Consider the following 18,857-nt stretch of genomic DNA (forward strand, 5'->3'; position numbering starts at 1 on the left):
GGTGTTGTTGGCTTTCCAGAAGTTTCCTCGGATAGACGGACTGGCCCCTGCCAGCCAGGAGGCTATGGCAAGAGCAGAGGGACAGGGTCAGAGAGGATAGGATAGCATTGGCACCTACAGGTCTGAAGTGTGCTGTATGAGCTTCCAGGAATGCCTGACCAGGATTGTCCTCCTGTGCTCCCCCCTGCCCTGCTCACCTGTTTCGGCACTGCTCTGGCAGCATGCAGAGGTCTCCGGCGGCAGCTCCTGCCTGAGCCGTGGCTGTTGAGGAGCAGAGGGCTCACTGGTGCTCAGTCAGTGCATCTCAGAGCTGATCTGCACCACGTACTGCTCTGAGAGCTCTTGATCTTCAGGAGCTGCTGAGGAGGTGGGGAGCAGCCGGTGCACCAGCCCCTGCTCAGGCAGCCTGGCCCAACACGCCGAGTGCTGCGCACACGGAGCCTCTCCTGCCCTGCACCTGATGGAGGAATTCCTCTGTCTGATGCGGAGAGAGTCATTCCCTCAGCTGACTTCTCCACTGACTCCTCTCTCACGTTTACCCCTCCTCAACCTGCCTAACTAAAAGCACTCATGGCCTATGATGCTGCTGCATCTGAGGAGCCCCAGCTTCAGCCCACTGCTGGTGACAAACCGATATTCAGCCTTTTCCAAATCCAGCCACAGCAACTTTAGTCCAGCTAATGCCATTTGTAAATGACACAGACGGGCCAAAGGCTCTTCTCTGTCCTGAGTTCCTGGCCCTTAGCTTAGCTGGGCCGGGACAGTGGAAGGGGATTCCAGGTGGTGGTAGGAGCTGGCTGAGAAACAAGGAACCTGTGTGGCATGTGGCTTGAACCAGACTGAAACACAATGGGAAAAAGCAGATTCATCTTCAGTGCTGCTGCCTGCCCTTCCTCTACCCTGCCTCTGTGCCTTAGGCTGGGCTTGTCTGTTCTCATCCCTCCCAGCTGTTTGCTCAGAGAGGATGGGTTTCTTCCCCGGCAGCTGTTGGTCCCCTCGATAGTGCAGGTAGACCCAGGTGGCTTAGCTCCTGATGTAGTAAAAGCTGCCAATCACTGCTAAAAAAAAACTAGAAATGGGAAGATGAGGGAAGTGAAGGGGGTGGAGAAGAGGGGTACAGCAAAATCCTGTAACAACAGCAACAAAAAGTTTCTGAAATAAAAGCCTTTTAAAACGTTGTCTGCCTCCAGCTTTGTCCTAGATAGACTCTTGGTGAAATTCTGCTCGGATCTTGTAATGCTTCCCTTCTCCTCCTGGGTTTCCTTGGCAGCCCCGGCCGAGCCGCTTGGCTGGTGGATTCATAAAGCCTCTCTGTTAGAACGAGCCTTCCTCCGGCCGCCGTTCTGCGGGGGCTGCTCCGCTCCGCGGGGCTCGCCGGGTCCCGCCGCGGCGGTGAGGGCCGTGCCCGCAGCCCGGGGCCGCGCTCCGCCGAGCCCGCCCGGTGCCCGAGCGGCGGGGCCGATTCCCGGCCCCGCGGAGACCCGGCGCAGTCGCAGCGGCCTCCGTGTGCCCGGCGCCAGCCGGGGCTGCGGCAAGAGGACCAGAAGAGTGTCCCGGTGCAGGGGGCCGGGCGCACGCCGAAATACGTTAAATGAAATTAGGCCTCAATGTTAAAATAGATAATAAACGTAAGAAGGACAAACCGGGATGGAGCCGCAGGGCCGAAGCGCCCGCCCGCCGCGCCCGGCTGCGGCCCCACCGGCCCCGGCAAAGCGCCGGTGCCCGAGGCTCGGCCCCTCCGTCCCTGCCCGGTGCCTGCCCGGGGCCTGCCCGGTCGGGACTGGCCGTCCCGGTGATGACCCGGCCAGTATTTGACGCATTAAGACCGAGCACTCTCGGCCGCGCCGAGCAGAGCCGGAGCCGCCGCTGGTGTTCCCTTAGTTTTTCTGAAATCCTGGCCCCGACGCCCGGGACGCAGTCGGGAGCGGTTACCTGCCGTGCCCCGGGCCCGGGGAAGGTCCGTCCTCTGTCCTGTGCCCCGAGAACCGTCCTGGAGCCCCGCCGGAGGAGGTGAAACCTCTGCTACAGATGTCCAGACACAATTCTTGGTTCGTACGGCTCCATCGCACAAGAATTGCGTTTGGACAATCAGGAGCGGAGATTCCCATCCCGGGATCGCGGGATCTTCCAGGGGGAATCCGGCTGGACCCTGGAAAAAAAGGACACACGGGCCCTGAGCCGGCTCCCGCCGCGCCCCGCTCCCGCTCCCCGGCCCCGCCGAGCCGCTGCTCCAGCCCCGACAAGTTTCGAGTGCGGCCGCGGCGCTTCGCATCCCGGGTTCCATTTAATGGCACCGCGAAGAGTTTAATTTTATCTACTCGTTTCTTACCCCTCAAAAAAAGAGAAAAATTTAAAAAGCAGCCCTATTAAAAAAAAAAAGAAGAAGAAAAGAAAAAAAAAAAAAAGGAAAAAATCCCAAAGCAAAAAAAAAAAAAAAAAAGGAAAAAAAAAAAAAAGAAAAGAAACGAAAAAGAAACGAACAAGAAAAAAAGATAGACAACGAAAACCGACGATCCATCCCTGCCGGAGCAGCCCCGGTGCAGCGGGGGCTCGGTGCGCCGGGGCTGGCGGCCGCGGCGGGGCTCGGTGCCTCCGGCAGCCGCGGGGCTCGGCGGGGGTGATGCTGTGGGCACAGACCCCGGCCCCGCGCTGCAGCCGCGCCGCACCTGCCTTGGAGAATCCACTAGTTCCGAGCTGATCGCCCTCAAAATTCATGCACTTTGAAAAAATCTCCGAAATTTATAAATGACCATTATATTAAATATAATGGGCAAATATTAATAATAATAATAAAAATAAAGGAAAAAGATGAAAAATCCAGGCTTCTTCCCCAGTGCCTCCTCACCGACCGGCGCCCACGAAGTTGGGAACAAATCCCCCCTCTCCAGCGAGGGAAAATCCCGGCCCGCTGCCGGCGCTTCCCCCGCCGATGCCAGTGCCGGTGGCCGCGGCCGCTCCGCGGCGGGGCCGGGCAGGTCGCCCCGAGAGAAGGCTGGGGGCCGCGGGCGAGCGGCGGACCCCTGGCTGCCCGAGCCGCCCTCGGCTCCGGCGGCCCGCGGGGCTCCGAGTTTCCACGGGGCGCGGAAAGTGCGTCCCGCGGGGGCGGAGCGGGCGGCCCCCGCGGCTCGGCGGGGCACAGCGGCGGGGCTCCCGCGGCACCTGCTGCCGGCCCCGAGCCCGGCCGAGCCGCCGCGGCTCTGCCCCGCTTCCTCCACGCCGTATCCACCCGGGAGGGTCCCAAATCCGCCCGGGAGGGATGCGCACACCGGGGCTCTGCGGGCTGCGCCGGGGCCGGGCAGGGCTTTTAGTTGAACGGCACAACAATAAATGTGTTGCAGAGCCGGCGAGAAAAGAATGGGGATGACCTTCAATTGGTACTGGATTTGAATAACACCACGGGGTGATAAATGCCCATTGTGTTTTAGGAGTAATGAATCTCCACTGTCTCTATAGCACAGAAACAGCAGCTGCAACCTGGAGCCAGCCATCTCTTAAAGACACAGCTCCCAAACCCCGGCTCCGGCCCGGCCCGCAGCCCCCGCCGCCCCGGGCCCTGGGCGCAGGGTGCACTCTGCCCCGGGGGCTCGGCGCCCGGTCCCGGAGACGGCCGCGGTTGGCCCCACTCGGGGTTGTGGGGGTCCCCCCTGAGCCGCAGGGCAGAGCTGCGTCTGGGGTCCCCTCCCACCCCCTCGGCCCCCCTTGGAGACCCCCTCCATTCTGCTGCCGTGGGAGTGACACTGCCCGGGTACCCCGTGGGGTTTGGGGTCACCTGCACCCCAACTCGGCCTCCCAACGGCAGGGAAAGTGCTGGGGATGAATAATACTCATTGTTTTCCCCTAATGAATATTACCGAGTTGCCAGGCCGGCAGCTGCGGGCTCCGGCCGGAGGAGCGGGGACATCGCCTGCGTCTCCCCGCCGGGGGACCCCCCAGCTCCAACCTGCCGAAGGTCCCCGCAGTCGCAGTGAAGAGCATGGAGGTGGCCGGCGCCTTCTCCACTGCTGCCTGCCACCACCCTGGGTGTCACAGGGATCCCTGGGCAGAACCGGAGGGGGACCTGGAACGGTTTGCCGGGGAGGTTCCCGCTTGTCCTCGTCTCCCCCCATGTCCTCGTCTCCCCCCATGTCCTCGCACGGGGTCTGGGCACACGGGGAGAGGGATTGGTGAGTGCTGGGAGAGAAACTCCCGCAGCCCCAGGGATGCTCGGGGCAGCCCAGCCCCATGGAGCTGCAGGGTGACCCTAGTCCCTGTCCCCAACCCTTAGCAGTGTTCCCTGCCTTAGGCCTTGCCCCTGGAGCCCAGGGACAGTGTCAGAGACTGTCAGGCCCAAACCCTGAGCGGGCAGGGATCTGCGACTGGAGACTGCTTTCCCACAGAGTCTCATTCCCTCCCTGGGAGGTTTTGACCACCCTGAAGAGGCATGAAGGTGTCCCAGTGCTTGGGGACAGCCACATCCTCACAGCCCCTTCCCCATGGGCCACAGCCAGGGGGATGCCCAGCTCCTGCCACAGCCATGTGCCTCCCTCGGAAGGGCTCCTCTGCATCCCAACACATCCCTGCCAGCGCTACTAGCAATAAACCCACATCCTACGAGTGTGAAAACCAAAAGAAAGGCAGCATTTAATAAAAAGAAAGAAGAGCAGCAGCAGCAGCAGCTGAAGGCCCCTGAGCTGGGCTGCAGCCATTGCCCAGGACTGGCCACTCTTTAGGAAGTGGGAACCATCTGAGGGAAGCCCCCTGTCACTGCTCGGGGTGTTCTGGCATTGTTTTAGCCCCGGACCTGCCGGCCTTTTAACTTGTTTTAATTCCTAACGCTCCCCACCACCACCTTTTTTTTTTTTTTTTTTGAGTCTCTTTCCCAAATCTCGGCCGAGTTAATGAAGTTATGTGATCCTATAAATGTTAATTGTCTAAACTTCTTCTCTTCTCTCCCCCCCCCCCTTTTTTTTTTTTTTTATCTCTCTCCTCCTTGCTGCTTTCTGCTCCACTTGTAATAAAGAAAATATCTTGGCTGGTCTTAGCCAGTTGCTTGGCAACCTCAATAGAAAAAAAGAGAACAGAATGTAACCAATCCCGAGACAACCGAAAGATTTTGGTGACATGTGACCTCTCGGAAAAGGGCAGCCTTAAACTGTCCCTTCTGTCCTCTGCTCTGACCATTAGGGTCTCTTGCCCTCCCTCCCCTCCTCTCCCCCCCCCCCCCCCCGGTTCCTTACACCAATAAATATGGATTAGTGAAATACTTTTTCCCACACTGATGAAAAGCCGGGATTGATCTTTCCACCTCCTTTATCTACCAACCTGACAAGTTTCTAAACAAAATTAAGAGGGAAGAGGCTAAAGGAGCCATCCCAGGTTGGGCGGCCGGGGACGAATCCTGCCCCGCCGTGGGGATGGGGGGTCCCCGACGGGGCGCTGGCGCCGGCTGTGTCGGGCTGCTCTGCTCAGCCGCCGGCCGGACCCGCTCTCTGTGTGCTGGGGAGCCCCTTGCGTGGCACCAGCGAGTTAAGAAATAAAATGTAGCTCTTCTAACCCAAAAGTGAAAAAAATAAAGCCCTGGCCAAGCCCTGCGCTCCCTCGATGGTCGGCTGTGTGTCCTGGGGAGCCCTGTCCTGCTCCTCAATGCGGAGCCCCAGCGCTCGCGGGCGGTCGGGGAAGTTGTCTGCAAATTTCATCCTGGAAAAAAAAAAAAAAAAACAAACCCACAACATGATGTCATTGGCTTTCTGGTGTATCCCGCCGGCGCCCCTCCACCTGCCGCCGGGCTCTGCTTGGCCAGGAGCCTCAGCACGACCACGAGCCTCGGCTCGATGGTCAGCCTGGGCACAGCCCTGAGCCTCGGCGCGGTGGTCGGGGATCAGGCTCCCGCCCTCCCGGCAGCCCCCCGGCTTTCCCAGGCTCCCGGTGCCGTGAATGCCTCTTTCACCAGCAGTTCTCCACTTCCCCAAAAAGCATCACCTTGCCAGCTCCCTTCCTCCCACCAGCTGCCAGGAAAAAAAATTAGGGCAAGGACAGGGAGCGAGAGCAAAACCAATGAACTTGTTTCCAGCTTTTCCTTCGGATCAGCCGTCCAGCACCGGGAGAAAAATATTTCTCCTGTAAAAAAACTCTCCTCTCCGTGCAGGCTCCGATCCCTTCGTCACTGGGACACTGGCTGGAGACACGGGCTCAGCTCGGCAGCAGAGGACACCGTAAGTTGGGCGTCTGCTAAAACAATTTCCCGGCTTTTTTTTTTTTTTGGTGGGGGGGCTTATGCCACGGTTTAGGGGCTGAGACCCACAGGGATGGAGGAGGAGGGTCGGACAGGGGCCAGTTGCGAAGAGGGGTTTTGTGGGGGGCGCAGGCTGCGAGGTGTGGGCAGGGTGGGCACCGGCGCGGTGCCTGTGCCGGCGGTGGCCGGTGGTGCTGGGTGCCGGCAGCCCCGGGGTGCACAAAGCCCCTTTGAGCTGCTCACAGAGAGCTGCTGATCCCTCGCCGGCCCTCGGAACCGGGACTGGCCACTCTAGAGGAGAATGGAACCCTGGCCCTGGACACCCGGGAGGGCTGACGGGGAGGGGAGCTCAGGGCATTGGGTGTGAGCGAACCCCGGGTCAGGGACAGCTGCCCATGGGGGGCCTGGCCCCAGTCTGAGTCCTGATCCATGGGGTGCCCAAAGGATGGGCTGGTCCCTGGCCAGCCCCGCTGGATTGGGGATCTGTGGGGAGCAGGGGGTGCCGCAGCCATCCCACGTGGGGATGGGGGACTCACTCCCTCCCACCATGGGCCACAGTGACATCCACGAAGCCATCGGACTGTGGTCTGCAGGGTGGCCGTGGGAAGGCTGCAGTACGGGCTGGGGAGAAGAGTCAGGTGGGAGCAAATGGGACTCAGTGGCAGCTGCTGGCACCCGATGGGACCCAGTGGGAGCCGGTGGGATCCAGTGGGACACAGTGGGACCCGGTGGGCCCTGGCAGCCCTGCTGCTGAGGCCGGCTGGCCAGGCACAATACCACGGCCCGTCTCCTGAGCCGCCGCCGAAGCCCCTTTCCCAGCGTCGAGCGCCTTTGTCTCGCCTTTGTGATGGAAAGAGCCCCCCCCTCCTAAATCACTGCCCTGACACCCCCATTGTCTCCTTCCCGGGGATGTTTGAAACTTCCCCCCCCCCCTCTCGAGGTCAGGAATGCGGCCGGTTTCTATTAGGACGGAGGAGCAGGGCTGGGTGGGGGGCTGCGGGGTCACGCCGGCTCGGCGGGTCAACCCGAAAACAAAACCTTTTGAAATACCTACTCTCCATCACTGCCAACATTGTCCCCTGCCAGCGGGGGCCTGGCACGGCCCCTCGACGCCTCCAGCCCGGCCGCTGCCCACCCCAGCGGTCAGCAGCTGGGGGGGGGACAGAAGGGCATTGTGCCGAAGGGGACAGCTTTGTTTTCGGCCACAGCTGCCCCGGGTTGGGAGGGGACCGACCGTCAGCCCCAATAAGGGGAGAGGAGGGAGGGGATGGAGGGGACGGGAGTGCACGGGTCAGCACAGCGCGGGGGGGACCTGGTCCATCAGGTACCCCTCTGTCGCTGTCCCTCTGGGAGGTGGCATTGGGGGGGACAGAGAGCAGCTCCCTGTTGTCCCTGGAGTGAAGCCTCAGGGTGTGCAGCCTCTCCCTGCCCACTGGGGCTGAGGCACCTTAGCGTTGGTTTCCTGCCTCAGTTTCCCCTTGCTGCGGGAGGTGTCCCTCTGCCCACTGCCAGGTGCCCGGGGGCCAGGGCGCTGCTGGCCCTGATGCCAGAAGGTGTGGTCCAGACTGGGGAGAAAAGGGACCATTCTGAGGCTGAACCAGCTGTGTCACCCAGGAGGGTCAGGATTTGGCCACTGCAGGGCTTGAATGTGGCTCCAAGGGTGGCAGTGCCTTGCAGGTGGAGTGGAGCATGGCCCTGGCTTCCTGCTCCCAGCAGGACATGAAGAGGGAAGCCGTAGCACTCCCAGAATTTCACAGCCCGCCAGGAAGACCCCAGTCTGCCTCCCAGCAGGTTGAGGTTTGGGGGACACTGGCAGTGTGTCACTGCCCCATTTACAGTGGTGCAAATCTCCCTTTCCCCACAGCCAGGATGAGAATGCTGTTCCCATCAGCCTCCATCTCCTCTGGCACTACATCTCTTGGGTGGGCCAAAATCCTCCTGGGTGGCCAAAATCCCTCCCAGGATGGCCAAAATCCCTCCAAGATGGCGTAAATTCCCCTGTATTTTTGTGTGTGGGAAGATCTGTAGTTTTTGCTTGCTGCAGAAGCAGCCTGCAAGGAGAAAAGTGGAGCAGCGCCCATGGATGTGATGGGTTTAGCAGAGACATGGAAGGGGAGGGGAGCACTGAGAGGAGAGCGCTGGCCTCCTGAGCTACCCAACATCAGGGAGGTGGTGAAAACATCTGGAGCAGCTGGAATGGCTCAGGATGAGGGGCTTGCATAGCAGAGGGTATGGTGGATTCACAGGCACTTCCTTGGTTCCAGAGTTCCCCCTGGACAGGCACTTGCTGGGAGGCTGAGAAGTGGGGGGGGAGGGCTCTGTGCCTCAGTTTCCCCAGCAGGAAACAGGGCTGATGTTTTGAGGCTGGGTAAGTCAGGGGAGGTCTGGAGAAGGCATGTCTGGAGGGGACAGCATCACTTGGGCAGTGTCATGGCATGGGAATGGGGACCTTTGGGGGTACCATGGACTTTGGGCAGCCAGTTGGGTCCCCAGGATGTTTTTTTTGTGAAATAAGATTAATAAAAATTTTTGTTGACTGAGGGACTTGTACCAGCCCTGGCCATGTACACACACACAGAATCTCTGCATTTATAGATACATATCTATATATACACACACATATCTTTATATATTTGCCTTTTGCAACCAACGTTGAGCCTTTTAAAGCAGAAAAATATAACATTTGAGGAACCTGGAGCTTTTCAAAGGCTTTGTTGAAAATCCTAGGAAATTTCAAGGAAGGGGTGGAGAGAGGTGGGAGGCAACCAAAATCCTCATCCCTGGGTCCAAAAGCAACTATTTCCTGTGGAAAAGAGAAAACATACTCGTGTGAATGTTGTGCAGTGCTGCTCCTGCCTGGAGCCTTGGGGATGGGAAGGTGGTTTTCCAGGCAGGATGCTTGCAGGCCTGATGCTGGCTCTGTGTTGCAGGTACCACCATGAGTGCATGGAGCTGTGAGGATGTCCTGAGCCCCATGGGGACACCCTGGGCCCTGTGGGGACCTGCCACCTGCCTTCCAGTCGTGCTCCAGGGGCACAGGAGCTGTCACAGCCCCGTGTTAGCTGTGTGGTGCAGATGGAGATGCAGAGCCACAGCACAGAGCTGGGTGGGTCATCACCCTGAGGACCACACAGCAGGTGCCCTGACAGATATCTCCATGTCCTGCTTCTCCCTGAGCTCACCCAGGGTTGTTTTTCCAGTGCATGCCCAAAGCTGCTTATAAGGTGCCACTTGGCTCTCAGTGGGCTCTGAAGGTCCATTGTGAGCCTGGCAGCAGCCAGGATGTGGGGGGAAGGCAGATTGCAAAGGCAGGGATAATTCTCACCCCAGCTGAGCTTGCGAGGACAGGCACAGGATGCTCTGTCCCTCTGCCAGTCCCAGCCGGTGTGCAGCACATTTCACTGGCCTGTGCCTCAGTTTCCCTATGTCACAGTGGTGGGCCTCCTTCCTCTGCCTGCTTTGGGGGTGGTGGGGCTGTGGGAAGGGCAGTCTCTCCCTCTCTTCCCCTGCTCTGGAGCCCACAGCCAGGGAGCGTTCGCAAGGGCTGTACCAGGGCAGTGGGGCCATGGCTGTGCTCGGGTGGGTGAACCGTGTGGAGTGTTAGGGGGAGGGCAGATCCATCTGTGACCCTGAGAGAGGATGCAGGGATGGAGGGATGTGGGGATATCAGGATAAAGAAGGGAAGGGATGCAGGGATGAAGAGGAGAAGGGATGGAGGGATGAAGGGATGAAGAGATGAAGAAGAAAAGGGATATAGGCATGAAGAAAAGCAGGGATGAAAGAATGGAGGGGAGAAGGGATGGAGGGATGTCGGATCTGGAATATAGGGATGATGGGATGCAGGGATGAAGAAAGACAGGGAGAGAGAGGGTGGTGGGGACATGGGGATCAGATCCAGTTCGGACAGACCCTGGGCTCCCCACCGAGAGCGGCGCCGGGAGGTGGCAGCAGCGGCCGAGCGCGGGGCCCGGTGTGGGGGCGGTGCCGCGGGGGTGTCCCCGAGGGACGGGGGGGCCGTGGGCTCGGCGGGCATCCCCGCTGCTCTGCGGCCCTTGCTCCGCCCTGACTCTCTGCCGGGCCGCCGGGCCGTGCTGGAGGGCTCCGGCGGAGGGGAGAGGGGCTGCCCCTCGTTCAGCCTTCCCGGGGGATTGCACATGGGTGGAGTCCCGGCACGGACACGGGTGGGTCCGGCTGTGCTGGGCTCTTGGGCTCCTGCCCCTGTCCGCAGCTCCTCCATGGCTGGGAATTCCCGGCTGCGCTGGCGCTGAGCGCTTCCCGAAATACTTGTCCGAGCTGGGGCTGTAAACAGCATATTTTTCTCCTTGCAACGACTGCCGGGTCCTGTGAGTTGCCCCCCCTCTCTGTTGCTTCTTGCAGGTGTTCCTGGATTGTTCACTTTTGGCCCTTCTGCTGCACCCTGATGGAGCCCTCCACCCTCCCCCCGGGGGGACACAGGGAACCAGCGAGAGCAGCCGCCTAGGGCACCCCTCACCCTGATGCGGGTGGGCACAGGTTTGGCCATGTGTGGCATCCACCCGTCCCTCGCCAGGGCTCTGGAGCCACCAGAGTGAGAGGTGCCCGGCATTACTGGTGAGGAGTTACTGCTCTGCAGGGCGTGACCACCTCCAGGCCCGCGCTTGCTCTGGGAGCTGAGCTGTATTTATGGATTGGGTGGAAAACCAGAAGGCTTGGTCAAATGTCCCACAGGCCCCTGTCCGTGGTTCGGACACGTCACAGACGCAGCTGTGGGGCTGCAAATGGTCATCCATGGAGGACAGCCTGGGTGGGACACGGCTCAGTGGGGTGGGCTGCCTTGGTGAGGACGACAGCCATGAGCCCACTCAGCCACCACTCACAGTACAAGCCCCCCACAGCCACATCTCTGGCCATGAGCCCCTTTTCCATGATCACCCCTGGCGATGATACCCCGGCAACCAGCGCCCCTGGCCATGTTTCCCCAAACCATGAGCTCCGCCATCCCACTGCCCACCCACCCACGCCGTGCAGGCACCGTGGGGACCCAACGGCGTGCTGGCCAGGGGCACATGGGGATGCCCAGGAGCATCCTCGGTGAGGGGGTCTCGCTCCCTAGCCGTCGGCTGTGCGGGGCTCTGCACCGATATCGACTCTATTTAAGGAAACCGGACCCAAACACGCCCCCGGGGCTTGCGGCGGCGGCGGGGCCGGGCCGGGGGCGGGGGGTGCGCTGATCGCGGCGGGTCCCAGCCCGCCCTTTCCCCGCCCGCCGCCTCCGCCATGGGCGCTGCGGGGCCGCTCTGCACCCTCCTTCTGCTGCTGGGCACCGGCACCGGCACCGGGCCAGCCCCACCGCGCCTGGTACTCGCCCTCCTGGCCCGGAACGCGCAGCACTCACTGCCGCACTGCCTGGGAGCCCTGGAGCGCTTGGACTATCCCGCGGGCAGCATTGCCCTGTGGTGAGGGAGCGGGACCCCCGGTGGTAGCCGGGACGCCGGGGGGGAGCGGGCACCCCGCGGTACGGAGAGTAGCAGGGATCCTAGGAGAGGAGAGGGCTGTAGGGGAATGGATATCTCGGGGGGAGCCGGGATGCTGGAGTCACAGGGACCAGAGGGATAACGGGCAGCCCCGGGAGAATGGGGATAGTGGGGGGAAGGAGGGTCCTGGTTAATAAGGGAGACTGTGAGGGGAATGGAGAGCCGAGGATAGCAGGGACCCAAAGGACAATGCGGGGGGGGAACTAGGGAGAGTGGGGGAACTGGGGGCTCGGGGTGATCTTGGAGCAACAGAGGCCTGGGTGGACAGAACGGAGATTCGAAGGAATGGGGGCCTGCGGGGGAATGGGGATCCTTAAGGGACAGGGACCTTCGGGAAGAACAGGGACCCCCTGGTAGCAGCACCCCAGCCCCAAAATGTCAGGGGTGGCTCTGCCCCGCGTGTGGGACCCAGCAGGAAACCGGGAAGGGCTCGGGCTGCGCCGCGGCAAAGGGGCAGGACCCCGACCTTTCCCCTGAGGAAGCTGTGGGGCTGATGAGGGAGGGGAGCCCTGGGCACAAGGGGATTCTGCATCATCAGGGACAGACGCTGCCTTCCCCCTCCCTGCAGGGTTCACACTCAGCCCCCCTTTCCCAAAGACACCCCCCAAGCCCTCTTTACCGTGCTGGGGGTTGGCTGGAAGAGCAGTCTCCTGTCTCCTCTTCGTCGCGCCACTTCTGCCTCTCGCCCGAGCTTGTCGGAAACTTTTCTGCAGCTGCTTTTCGGGGGAGCTGAGGCGGAGGCTGGCAGAGGGATCCTGGCAGGGCTGGGGCGGGGACTTCACCCGCCGCACCCCCGGGAACCCCCGGCCGCAGGACCCTGCGGGGTGTTTTAAGTCCGTGGAGCTGGGGGGACACAGATCCTGCCTTGTCCCCTGAATCACGTCAAATCCCCATGGCACCAGTGCCTGGGGGATGTCCCGGGGCTCTTTGACAGGTCGAGGGTGCCGAAGAGTTTGGGGACTTGGGGTTTGGCCAGCCCCGTCTGTGCTAGAGTCCCTGTGAACATTGCTGTGAGGATGGGTGGGAGAGTTGGGAATGGTGATGGTGCCTGGCAAAGGGAATATTCAGGAAGGGGGATTTTTTGCTGCCTGTTGAGTCCTTTCCTCTCACTGCTAGAACAGTGGGATGCACAGGGGTGCTGTGGGGTGCAGGGGCAGGGGGACAAAGTGGCTGTGCTGCAGTGCTTATGGTGGGCAGTCACAAGGCTGGGGTAAGGAGAGTGTGTCCAGGGCTGCCACTGGGCTGCAGGGATGAGGGGTGGGAGCCGTGGAACAGCCTGGCTGGTGGTGGCACCAGGAAAGAAATTACCCGTTGGCATTCCCCCTCCTGCCTGTGCAGCCTTGGTTCCTTACCAAATTACATGTTACATTCCCAAGCAAGTCTGTCACTGGCTCAGTCTTTTGGCCCCGTGAGCACTTCTAGTGCAGGGTGAGGTCCTGGTTGTCCCTTGAGGAGGACCCCCAGAGGATAATGTCCCCTCACCCCAGGTGCGCAACAGACCACAACTTGGACAACACGACTGCTATGCTGCAGGAGTGGTTGGGGGCCGTGGGGAAGGACTATCACTCGGTGGCCTGGAAGGTGCAAGAGGAGCCCAGGTGAGGCTGGGTGAGTGCTGGTGGGGGGCAGGTGTGGGCTGTGAGGGGCTCCTGGAGCGGCATCAACTCTCCCTGGCCTGGGACCAGGAGGAGGCGAAGCAGAGAGGGGCTGACTCAGCCTGCCAGCACAAACAGCCTGCACCGAGTTTGTGTGTTCCCAGCGAGTGAGGTTAACCCCTGCCTTCCCCTGCCCAGCTCCTACCCTGATGAGCTTGGTCCCAAGCACTGGAGTGACAAACGCTATGAAAACTTGATGAAGTTGAAGCAGGAAGCTCTCACCTATGCCCGGGAGCAGCAGGCAGACTACATCCTGGTAAGGGGCATGGGGCACTGGTGGGGTGGGGCTGAGGTGGGCTTCTCCGTGTCTCCAGAACCTGTGCCGTCTTCGCAGTTCGTGGACACTGACAGCATACTGACCAACAACCAGACCCTCAAGTTTCTCATGGCGCAGAACAAGTCAGTGGTGGCCCCCATGCTGGACTCGCAGACCTTCTACTCCAACTTCTGGTGTGGCATCACACCCCAGGTATGTCCCCAGAAAGCCCTGGAGAATGAGACACCCCCATGGTGGAGGAGCCTTCTGCCATGGAGGCATTGTGCTGGTGTGCCACAGGGATACTATCGCCGGACAGCTGACTACTTCCCCACCAAGAACCGGCAGCGGGTGGGCTGCTTCCGTGTCCCCATGGTCTATGCCACCTTCCTGATCGACCTGCGGAAGGAGGAGACCTCACAACTGGCTTTCTATCCGCCCCATCCCAACTACACCTGGGCCTTTGACGACATCATTGTCTTTGCCTACTCCTGCCAGGAGGCTGGTGAGGGTGATGGGGGTTTTGGGGGGTGCAGGGGCTTGAGGGGGCTGTGCTGCTCACCTGTCTCACCCGGCAGGTGCGGAGGTCTATGTGTGCAACCAGCACCACTTTGGTTACATCAATGTTCCCGTGAAGGCCCACCAGACGCTGGAGGATGATCATGCCAACTTTGTGCATCTCACACTGGAGGCCATGGGTGAGTGCCCATAGGTGGAAAGGTCCTGGAGGCTTCCAGGTCCTGATAGGGCTGTCAGCCCCAGTTCCCAGCCAGCAGAATCTGAAGGGTGTCTCCTCTCTCCACAGTGGATGGTCCCCCCATGCAGCGCTCCAGGCACATTTCCCTCCTGCCCAGGCCGCTCACAAAAATGGGCTTTGATGAAGTAAGTGCCCAATGGAGTTGCTCGTGTCCCCCTGTCCATCCCTCTGGTTGCATCCATCCATGGCAAAGGCCAAGCCCCTGTCCCCATCCTGCAGTAGCCAGGCAGGCTATGTGTCCCCCATGAAAACATGCCCCATTGTTGGGGCTCTCCCCTTCCTCCCCAGATCTTCCTGATCAACCTGGTGCGGAGGCCAGACCGGCGGCAGCGAATGCTGGCATCCCTGCAGGAGCTGGAGATTGTTCCACGGGTTGTGGATGCTGTGGATGGCAGGTGACCATAGGGGGACCACTCAGCCAGTCCCCTGGTGTTACTCTGGGGAGGGGATGGGGAGTGGCTGAGGGGACACCTCACTGATACAGCCCCTCACCTTGCAGCACCCTCAACAGCAGTGACATCAAGGTGCTGGGTGTGGACCTGCTACCTGGGTACTATGATCCCTTCTCCGGTCGCACGCTCACCAAGGGCGAGGTTGGCTGCTTCCTCAGCCACTACAATATCTGGAAGGAGGTATGGGGCCACAGCGGCCATGGGGTTCCTAAGGGCCACCAGCAGTGGGCAGGGACCTTGTGAACATCACAGATGTCTGGAGGACCTGGGGAGAGGGGTGTCCTGCAGTGTCAGTGGCCCCAATATGGCCCAGCATTGTGCTGGGATAGGCTTGCACCTCTGTCCCCTCCCCCAGATCGTGTCCCGGGGGCTGGAGCAGTCAGTGGTCTTCGAGGATGATGTGCGCTTCGAGGCTGCCTTCCCAGCACGGCTGCAGCGGCTGATGAAGGAGCTGGAGCAGGCACAGCAGGACTGGGACCTCATGTAGGTGCTGGGGCCAGGGGGATGTGGGGTGGGGGTCCCCAGGGCTGGCTCTCATGGTTCCCTGGCCACCCCACAGCTACCTGGGGAGGAAACAGGTGAATGACGAGGATGAGGCACCTGTGAAGGGCGTGCGGAACCTGGTGGTGGCCGGGTACTCGTACTGGACACTGGCCTACGCCATCTCCTACCATGGGGCACAGAAGCTGCTGGCCACCAAACCCCTCTCCAAAATGCTGCCGGTGGATGAGTATCTGCCCATCATGTATGACAAGCACCCCAAGTAAGGAGCAGGTTGTGCAGGAGGGTGCTGGCCTGGCCATGCCAGTGTGGGACCATGTGTTTCTTCTCCACCGTCACCACCTCACCCAGTCCCCCCCCTTGCAGGCATTACTCATGCTGGAGGAAAACATCTGTAGCATGAGCTCATTCCCAGCCGGCTGCTGCCTGGCCACTGGCGGCTGGAAAATGGCCCTCTGCCAGCATGGGATGGGGGAACAGGAACGGAGCTGGGGCTTGATGTGGGCCCTGCACAGGGTCTTGGCCTCATGGCAAGGGGTGGGGAGCAGCCCCCTGTACCCTGGTGCTGGGGGCCTGTGCGGTTCTCCGCCCCTGGTTGGGGGTCTCAGTCCCAATTTGGAGCATTTTCATGCCCTTCTCTGGGGGGGGGGAGGGTCAGCAGTAAGGCTTTGTCTGGGGAGAGGGAGGCAATTTAGGGGGTAATGAACACCAGTGGGCGGGTGTCATGGGAGAGAAGGGATTGGGAAACCCAGTGAGCGGGATGGAGAAACATGGGGATCAGGCATGTGAAAGGCAGGCTGGAGGTGGACGGAGGGGCAGATTAGTGCTCTGGATGTGCACCAGGAACAGCTGGAAGTCCCCTGCTTGCAGGCATAACAGCACCAGACAACCCTGGCCAGGATACTGTGCCAGAGACCCGCTCCGTGCCAGAGCCAGCCCCAGCTGGTGGAGAGTGACAGGCCCTGTCCTCTCTGTAATCCTTCCACAGTCCCTCCCCAGCCTTCCCTGGCTCCATGCCTGGTACCCCACATCCCTCCCTATCCCCTGCCCTGCATGGAGCCTTCCCCGGGTGGTTGATATGGTTTCCCCAGTGCTTTTTCTCCTCTGTGCCATGCTCTGTAAGCCAGTTTCTCTTCTCGGGTCTGCTCCACTTTCCCCAGCGAGGATTACAAGCGGCACTTCACCCCACGGAACTTGCTGGTGTTCTCGGCTCACCCCCTCCTGGTTTATCCCACTCACTATGCTGGGGACAGCAACTGGCTGAGTGACACCGAGACCTCCACCATCTGGGATGACGATGCCAAGACGACTGACTGGGTTGGCTCGCAGAAGACTCAGAGGGACTCACGGGGGAGTGCTGGCCACCTCCGCTCCACGGCCCGCGACGAGCTCTGATGGTGAGCAAGGCTGTGAGACCTGGGCACAGGGGACAGAGCAGCTGGGGAGCGTCTCCCTGCAAGTGCTGTGTTCAGATGTGTTCCACATGCCTAGTTTATTTTTGTCATGGGGCAGCAACTCTCCCTGTCAGACTCAAAGCATGTCTCTTCCAGGTGAGGAAAGAGGTGGGGACACAGATGTCCCATGTGGGGCTGCACTGGGCTGAAGGGGACCAGGGGACAGGGCCCTCTATCTCCCTGAGTCCATGCTGCTCCCCAGCCCCTCAAGTGAGGGAGAACGCTCCTTTGCCAGCTGCAAAAGTCACCTCGGTGTGGAAAGAGCTGGGGCATCTCCCAGGGGAACGTTTCAGCCCAACACTGCTTGCTCCTCTCAGAAGTGGATCTCGCTGGGGCTGTGCATCTGTGGGGTGGCCATACAGGCAGGCAGGCAGGCAACCCACACTGGCTCAGCCCCAGGGTAGCATGGCCATAGTTAATGCCGGGTCAGACTTTTTCTGCCTGAGGTTGCTTGTCCTGCCAGCAGAACTGCCCTGGGAGCTGCCAGACTGGGGGAGGCTGGAAAACACATCAGGGCTGCTCCTGCCGTGGCCACTAATGTCTGTGTCCATGCCTCCTAGGGATGAGGGATTGTGATCCAGCTGGGAGCACCGTGGGCAAGGACCTGATACTGTTCCCACTCAAGAGATGCAGCTGCCCTGGACAGAGCCCCCCACGGTTCTTTGAATCTGCATGCGACAAATCCACCCAAGGCAGGATTTGCCCCAGGAAAGCCTTTCCCTGCCAAGTAGAGAGACCAGAGGAGCACTGTGCTCTGTCTCTACTGAGGACACATCTCCAGGACAGTCCCAAGTGATGCCAACTCTGCCGTCACCCACCAGCCTGGCCTTTGGGGAGTGGACTTTGGGCTGACACCCGTGGTGGCTTCCTGCCACCGACTGGGCTTGTCCCTCGTACTATGGTGGAAGCCCGGGGAGGATTAAAGCAGACTGTTTGAGCTGATGTGCTGGGTGCTGACATTGCCCCAAGTCCCCAGGGCATTACCCCACTGGGGTCACCTCGGTGCTGCAGGGGCGAGGGTCTGGCAGTTCCCCCAGCTGGAACTTTGGGAATGAAATCTGTAAGGGGAAAAGAGAGGGAAGGAGAGAGGTGGGGTGGGGAGGAAGACTGAAGCTCACCCTTGGGGTCTGGGTGGGAAAGGTGGGTGGCATCCCCACGGAGCTCAGCTCTCCCCTGGGAATGGAGGTGATGGAACCAGCAGGTGGAGGCCTTGGTATCAGACTCCCACAGTGACATGTCTGAAACTATCAAGTAATTCAGGAAAGCATCATTTGGGGCAGGTTGAACAGCTACAGCAGGGACCTCCTGAAGGAAAACAACCAGCTCCGGATCACATGGGACCTGAAAATCCAAGTGGATCTACTGGAAAACAGGGAGGAGATGGCCAAGTGCCTGTTCTGCAAGCACAGGGTCCCAGCCAGTATAGACATGAGTGAGGAAGGGATGACAGGTTGGGGACACTTTTGCTTCCCAGCTTTTCCCCTGGTCCCAGGCAGCCTCAGTGCTCTGGGAGGAGCTCAGGAGCTGGGGATGGAGCAGAAGGTCTGGTGCCAGCTGGAGCAGACGATGGAAGCAGCAGTAACCATACGTCACCCAGCAAGTGTCCCAGTGCTTGTTCCAGTGCCCACTGGGATGCAGGAGAGGAGCTACCTTTGCTGGGTGTCTCAGTACTTGTGGGATACAGAGCTGGCCAGGACATGCTGGCACAGTCCAGGACTCTGGGACACAGCAGTGGTGAGGACACACTGCCTCGGCCAGCCCTCTCCACCATGAGACCTGCAATGGGTCTGCGAGAAGCCAGAACTCACGCAGCTGTTGGAAATTCCATGGTTTTGGCCAAAACCACTGAACTCAAAAACACTGTGAGGCCAGCCCTGAAACTTGCTGCAGCTCAGTGAGAGCAGCATGCTATGAGATTCCAGGCTCTTCGTGCTTGCCAGTTTCTCAACAAAGTTGAAGAGCCTTTGGACTCTACAGAAATAACTTCTATTGCTTCCCCTTTCTCACTAGAAGCCTCCCTCCAGACTGTGCTGGTTGAACAGGGATGGGAACATGGAT

General features: G+C 60.4%; 1 protein-coding gene across 1 annotated transcript; it reads left to right on the forward strand.

Moving 5' to 3' along the window:
* Nucleotides 1–11,467: 11,467 nt before the first annotated feature.
* Nucleotides 11,468–17,615, forward strand: CERCAM (cerebral endothelial cell adhesion molecule; the record flags this gene model as incomplete). Its single annotated transcript, XM_082295105.1, has 13 exons — nt 11,468–11,646; nt 13,212–13,322; nt 13,518–13,635; nt 13,714–13,848; nt 13,936–14,140; nt 14,214–14,333; nt 14,441–14,517; nt 14,681–14,787; nt 14,892–15,024; nt 15,200–15,327; nt 15,404–15,607; nt 16,506–16,742; nt 17,360–17,615. 12 exons carry the CDS (start codon nt 11,468–11,470, stop codon nt 16,738–16,740), a joined length of 1,752 nt encoding a protein of 583 aa, XP_082151231.1. The 3' UTR covers nt 16,741–16,742; nt 17,360–17,615.
* Between the last annotated feature and the right edge of the window lie 1,242 nt (nt 17,616–18,857).

This window comes from Coloeus monedula (genome assembly GCF_965178545.1).
Source record: "Coloeus monedula genome assembly, chromosome: 21".
Classification (NCBI taxonomy): domain Eukaryota; kingdom Metazoa; phylum Chordata; class Aves; order Passeriformes; family Corvidae; genus Coloeus; species Coloeus monedula.